Source organism: Castor canadensis, chromosome 8 (assembly GCF_047511655.1).
Source record: "Castor canadensis chromosome 8, mCasCan1.hap1v2, whole genome shotgun sequence".
Classification (NCBI taxonomy): Eukaryota; Metazoa; Chordata; class Mammalia; order Rodentia; family Castoridae; genus Castor; species Castor canadensis.
In genome coordinates this window covers 92,863,374-92,870,474 of record NC_133393.1, presented here as the reverse complement: position 1 = coordinate 92,870,474, position 7,101 = coordinate 92,863,374, and the positions used below count along the sequence as shown (strand labels likewise).

The following is a 7,101-nucleotide window of genomic DNA, read 5'->3' as shown; positions in this document are numbered from 1 at the left end:
TCTTAATATTAGACCTCCAATTTACTTGCTATACAAACTTAAACAATTTTGTTGTATAAGTTTACTATCTCATTTTATATATACTTGATGTCAAAAACAATTATGTCCTTGTTAATGTCTCTTCATTGCATTTTAATATTCGTATGACTCTTAAATTATGTTTCAGTGCTGTCCAGAGATTCATTGTGCTTTTTGAAATTCACCAAATAATCCTCTTCTTTTTAGGCTATGCTGAGCTGAAAATTATTCATATTTTTGATCTCTAAATAAAGAGTGAAATGTAGCAAGAACCAGAAGTGGATGGAGAAAATATTTATATTTAACATTTTTAATTTTTTAACTTCATTGTCCCATCTTTAAGAATCCTTATCTCTCTAGATTTCCACACAGCTTTGTATTCATTTCCCCCATCTCATAAAACTACATTTATATATTTCCCTTTGTTCCTATGTCCCTGCATCCCAATATTCACTTTACTTGGTGCATTCTCAGATCTATAAACACAGAAGAAATGCAGAAGTGTCAATATCTATCTGCAGTCACTCATGTTATCATATTATTCCTGTTGATTTGTTATTAGGATTCAGGGTGAAAGGAATGGAGGATGAAAGTGGAGATCTAAGCAATGGGAATACTAATAGGAACAGTAAATACAATTGTTTCCTATGCTTCATTTTCACCTATTCAGAATTGGATTGCAGCCATGGAAGAAATGCAACAGGAATAGGAATTTCAGCTTGATTTAGTGAGTAAAATAGTAATCATGTGCTAGCACAGTATACTAAGAATGGAGAAGTGTATATGTGTGTGTGTGTGTGTGTGTGTGTGTGTGTGTGTGTGTGTGTGTGTGTGTAATGTAAAATGTGGACTGATGTGTTTCAAATAACAGGTAGCATTTTGGGTTTTTAGGCAAATGTGTTTCATTTTATTCAACTAATCTTTGACTGAAAAGGAAAGTAACATGGCATCCAACTCCTGGTAATTCTCAACAAAGAAAAATATTTTTTCTGTCTTTAAACTGTTAATTTACCTCTAATTCATTTACATAAAACAAATGAACAATTACTAACATCATGTAGATTATTTGCCAGTAGAATTGCAAATTTATGTCTTAATTGTCTACTCAGAAAATCTGAAAATGCTAAAATTATTTTTCTTGGTATAACCATCTATAAGACACAAATAAGCATTATATTTCTTTTTGAACACTAGTTTTCACTGCCATTGTGCTGAACAGATAAATAACTACTTTTTTTTTTCTATTTGGACATGGTAAGGGTCAGAGGACCAAATGAGAAACCACACAAGAGTGACAGTGTTCATCTTGGTGGGTTTGACTAATGACCTACAATTGAAAGGTGTGCTCTTTATTTTCCTGCTTCTCACTTACTTGCTAAGCATCACTGGCAATCTGATCATCATCACACTCACCCTGGTGGATTCCCACCTTAAGAACCTCATGCATTTTTTCATCAGGAATTTTTCCTTCTTAGAAATTTCCTACACTACTACATACATTCCTAAATTGCTAGTTGTTATGGCAACTGGAGACCATACGATTTCCTATAATAATTGTATCACTCAAGTGTTTTTTGCCTTCCTACTTGGAGCATCAGAATTTTACTTACTGGAAGCAATGTCCTATGACCGCTGTGTGGCCATCTGCAAGCCCCTGCATTACACAACCATCATGAGCCACAGAATCTGCACACAGCTCGTTCTCAGCTCTTGGCTTGGTGGCTTTTTGGTCATCTTTCCACCACTGGTAATAGGACTAAATATTGATTTCTGTGCCTCCAACGTTGTTGATCATTTTTACTGTGACACTACTCCCCTCCTGCAGATTTCCTGCACAGACACACAGCTCCTGGAGACGATGGGATTTGCCTCAGCTTTGGTGACACTGTTGGTCACACTAATGTTGGTGATAATGTCCTACACTTTTATTGCTGTGACAATTTTTAAAATCCCTTCAACTAGTCAGAAGAAAAAGGCTTTTTCCACATGTTCTTCTCATATGATCGTGCTATCCCTGTCATATGGCAGCTGCATCTACATGTATGTTAAACCATCAGTCAAACAAAGGATTTCTTTTTCCAAGGGAATTTCAGTGCTGAACACTTCAGCTGCTCCACTTTTGAATCCTTTTATCTATACCTTACGGAATGAGCAAGTGAAGAAAGCCTTCATTAATACAATACACAGGATTGCCTCATTCTCAAAAAAATGAATTGAATATTCTATTTTATTGTATAAAGGAAGTAAATAAAAGACTCAAGTAAAACCAACAGCTTGTAAGACACAGGTTCTTCCTTTTTTCATTCCTTTCAGTGCTTTGTGATTCATCTTTATACTTTTTCAAACTATTTTTTCACAAATATGTTTGGTCTAAAGTAGTTAATTTCTACTTTATTCTCCATTACAGGTATTCTATTTTATCTTTCTTCTTACTTTATTTTTCTGTGGTTATCTTTTGAAAACTGAGCTTTTCAATATGTTTCTTTGTCTTTTAAGAATTCTACATAGGACTGGAGGTGTGGCTTAGTGGTAGAGTGTTTGCATAGCATGCATTAGACTCTAAGTTTAATCCTCAGTATGGGGGGGAAATTCCAGTCAATCGTGACTATAAAATATTGTTTCATTCATAATTACATTGAATGTATTATACAGTGCAAAGGTTATTTGCTGCTCTATATTTATGATTAATGATAACCCTTGATATTAATATTCTTTATATTTTGGTCATATTATCAATTTTCTATTTAAAGGAATTAAAAGAAATCATAGTGGCATTTAGACATCACAAGTGATGTTCATCTTTCATGATATGTATTAAAATTATATATACATATTTATAGAGTTACAATTTAAAGCATGTTCCATGGAAACATTATTTATTTTCTTTCTGAAATGAATTACATTTGCAAGCCACTTAATCATGGTTTAAAGAAAATGTGTTAATCTTACTGACTTATTTTGAGAATTAGTAGTTAAATACAATACTTAACTGTTGCTCTCAAAACTCAAACTTCCTTTTTTTGCTTGGGATATTCTTAAATCTAGCTAGAAATGAAATGAATTGTTACTACACAAGAGTAATGTCAACTTAATGTATTTATTATTTCCAAAAGTTGTTTCTCAAGTATATATATAAAATATATTTGTAAAATGTGTGCATATGGAGATTGTCATAGAGGTAGATGCATATCTATATAGCTATTCCTCCTCCTACTGAAACCAAGATAACTAAAGAATCAAATCCTTATCTTAAGTCTATTTTCCAGCTGCAGGTCAGGTTCTGCTAGGAGCTTTAAAATTATTTCCTTTGTGACTACCAGAATTGTTAAAAACTTAAATATAAATGACAATATTTCATGAATACCCATATTTCATAAAAATTTCACAAAGCTGTGCTTATCTTGGCCATAATTTTTAATTTCATTTTATAAAATATACAAATCTTCACTGAAGGAAAATAAGTTTGGAATGTGGTGCCTAAAGGGACAGAATAATTATTCCCAGGGAGAACTACACATAGAGTATATAATGGGAAAATCGTATAGGTTTCTGTAGAATTATAGGATGTACTTCATATCAGAAATTATTTGGTTAAGTTGTTATTTAGGTATATGTTATTTTCCATTTTATTAAGTACACTTAATTATTCTAAAGCACTTTCTTAAATTTAGAAATATTAAGCATGCAGAAAATACAAATATACATATATGTAATATTGTGAGACAATTTAATAAAAATAAAACCTAAGGGTCTTTGAATAGACAAAATAGTCTTAATTCTTTATGTATCAGTGAGGATCAGTTTGGTGAAAATGTACTGTCCAAGTTAAACCACTTGGCTAAGCTGTCACTGAGTTATGCTGAAAAATTTTATATATTAATGAGCTTGTCCTCAGCACTCTAAGTCATCATTTCAAATATCAGTTTTCTTAAGAACTTTATTTGTTATTCCAAGGCAGAGCTAATTATTCAAATCCCTGTGTTACTTCATACATATCAGTTTATATTTTCAGTAACTCAATAGCATCTCTACTAGAAAATTTTTTCCAATTTACAGGTTGATTAACTCACAAAATTAGCTCTTTTGAATGAGCTTTTTCCAAAAAAAACCATAATGTTTTTGGAAAAAGACATTTTTGTTTGGATAATACAGCTATACTGGGAGTTTTCTTATGCCATTCCTATTTATAGATAATATCTCAAATTGGTTCATGTTCTTTATTTTTCTCCTCTCTCCCTTAATCCCTTTTTGTGGTAATTTCAACACATTTTAAAATTCTATGTTAGTTACTGTATAGAAAGTACATCAACCATATTCAACTTCTTAACTTCTCTTTACCTGCCTTCTTTCATTAGTGAAATCTGCTTCATGATATTGCTTAAATTTGCACTGGGCCAATATTCCACATATTAGAGCAAACATGCAGTTTTGGCTTTCTGAACCTGGTTAACTTCACTTAAGATGATGTTCTCCAGTTCCATCATTTGGCAAAGAACAAAATTGCATTGTTCTTTATGGCTGAATAAAATTCCATTGTATATAAATATTACATTTTCTTAATCTATTCATTAGTTGTGGCCATCTTGACTGTCTCCATAGCTTAGCGATTGTGACTAATCTTGCAAAAAACATGAATAGGCAGTTGTTATTGTAACCTGTTTTATAGTTCCTTCAAGTATCCCTAGGATTGTTACTTTTGGATCATAGGCAGCTCATTTTTAGTTTTTTGAGGAGCATCTGTACTGTTTTCCATCGTGGTTGTACTAATTTATATCCCCATCAACAGTGCATGAGGGTTCCTTTTTCTGTGCATCCTCGACAATATTTGTTGTTTGTATTCCTCAAGATAGCCATTCTAAGGAGCAATGTGGAATCTTAACATGGTTTTGATTTGCATTTTCTTTATGGCCAGTGAAATTGAGCATTTCTTCATGTGTTCTTTGGCCATTGAACTTCTTCTTTTGAAAAACCTCTGTTCATCTCATTTACCCATTTCTTCTCTGGACACTGATATTTTGGAAGTTTAGTTTTTTGATCTCCCTGTATATTCTGATTATTAATCCCCTGTCATTTGAATAGCTGGCACAGGTTTTGTTTTTGCATTCTGTGGGCTACCTATTAAGTATGGTGACCATTTCTTTTGCTATGCAGAATGTTTTTAGTTTCATGTAGTCCCATTTGTCAATCGTTTTTCTAAGTTGCTGAGCCATTGGAGTTCTATTTAGGAAATTATTGCCTATGCCTATTAGTTCCAATGTATTCCCTGCTCTTTCCTGCGCTACCTTCAAAGTTTCAAAGGTCTTACATTAAGACCTTAAGTGGTCCTTAACTTTGAGTTGATAATTGTAGAGGTTAAAAGACGTGGACCTCTAGTTTATGTTTTCTGCAAGCAGATATCCAGTTTTCCCAGCAACATTCCTTGAAGAGACTCTTTTCACCATTGTATGCTTTTGGAAACTTTGTCAAAAATCAGGTTGCCATAACTGCATAGATTCCTATCTGGGTTTTCTATTCTGTTCCACTGGTCTTCATATATGTTTCTGTGCCAGTACAATGCGGATTTTATTTCTATGTCTCTGTAGTATAGTTTCAAGTCACGTATTGTTTTTTTTTAATTCATTTATTCACATGTGCATACATTGTTTGGGTCATTTCTCCCCCCTGCTTCCACTCTCATGTTCTCCCTGCCACCCACCTTGCTTCCAGGCAGAACCTGTTCTGCCCTTATCTCTAATTTTGTTGAAGAGAAGACATAAGCATAATAAGAAAGACAAAGCGATTTTGCTGCTTGAGTTAAGGGTTGCTATACAGAGAGATTCCTAGCATTGCTTCCATGTACAAATGTGTTACAACCCAAATTAATTCATCTCTAATTGATCTTTACAAAGGTTTCTGATCACCTTCTTGTGTTGACCTCTGTCACTTTAAGGTTTCTATATTAGCTCCTCTGGAGTGGGGACATCAAATGCTTTCATGTTTTGGGTTTTCTACCTGACCCCATACCTCCAGTATGTGCTCTCCCCTTGTCATGCGACCCAATTCCTACAATATTGCTGTATTTGCCCTAGACCTAAAGTCTACATATGAAGGAGAACATACAATTTTTGGTCTTCTGAGTCTGGCTAACCTCACTCAGAATGATGTTCTCCAGTTCCATCCGTTTACTTGCAAATTATAAGATTTCACTCTTCTTCATGACTGAGTAAAATTCCACTGTGTATAAATACCACATTTTCTTGATCCATCCATCACTAGTGGGGTATCTTGATTGTTTCCATAATTTGGCTATTGTAAATATTGCTGCAATAAACATGGGTGTACAGGTGCCTTTGGAGTAGCCTGTGTTGCTTTCCTTTGTGTATATCCCCAGGAGTGGGATTGCTGGATCATATGGCGGATCTATGTTCACATTTTGAAGAAGCCTCCAAATTTTTTTTACAGAGTGGTTGCACTAGCTTGCATTCCCACCAGCAGTGTATGAGGGTTCCTTTTTCCCTTCATCCTCTCCAACACCTGCTGGTGGTGGTGCTTTTGATGATGGCTATTCTAACGGGGGTGAAGTGGAATCTTAGTGTGGTTTTGATTTGCATTTCCTTTATGGCTAGATATGGTAAGCATTTTTTCATCTGTTTTTTGGCCATTGGAATTTCTTCTTTTGAGAACGTTGTGTTTAGTTCAGCTGCTCATTTCTTTATTGGTTCATTGATTTTGAGAGAGTTTAGCTTCCTAAGTTCCCTGTATATTCTGGTTATCAGTCCTTTGTCTCATGTATAGCTGGCAAATGTTTTCTTCCACTCTGTGGGTGGTCTCTTCAGTTTAGACATCATTTCTTTTGTTCTTTCTCTTAGTTGCTGGGATGATAGGGTTCTATTGAGGAAGTCCTTGCCTATACCTATTACTTTCAGAGTGTTTCCTGCTACTTCCTGTACTAATTTCAGAGTTTTGGGTCTGATATTAAAGTCTGATCTATTTTGAGTTGATACTAGTGCAGGGTGATAAACATGGATCTAGTTTCAGTTGCTAGCAGATGGATAACCACTTTTCCCAGCAACATTTGTTGAAAAGGCTGTCTTTTCTCCATCA

At 34.2% G+C, this 7,101-nt stretch overlaps 1 protein-coding gene across 1 annotated transcript; it reads left to right on the top strand.

Moving 5' to 3' along the window:
• The first annotated feature begins 1,291 nt into the window (after nt 1-1,291).
• On the top strand, nt 1,292-2,230 carry LOC141425520 (olfactory receptor 6C74-like). Its single transcript, XM_074081754.1, has one exon. The coding sequence runs from the start codon at nt 1,292-1,294 to the stop codon at nt 2,228-2,230; it is 939 nt and encodes a 312-aa protein (XP_073937855.1).
• Nucleotides 2,231-7,101: the final 4,871 nt, after the last annotated feature.

Excerpts from the sequence above, each read along its gene's own strand:
- LOC141425520 (XM_074081754.1), top strand. The coding sequence starts at position 1,292 with ATGAGAAACCACACAAGAGTGACAGTGTTCATCTTGGTGGGTTTGACT.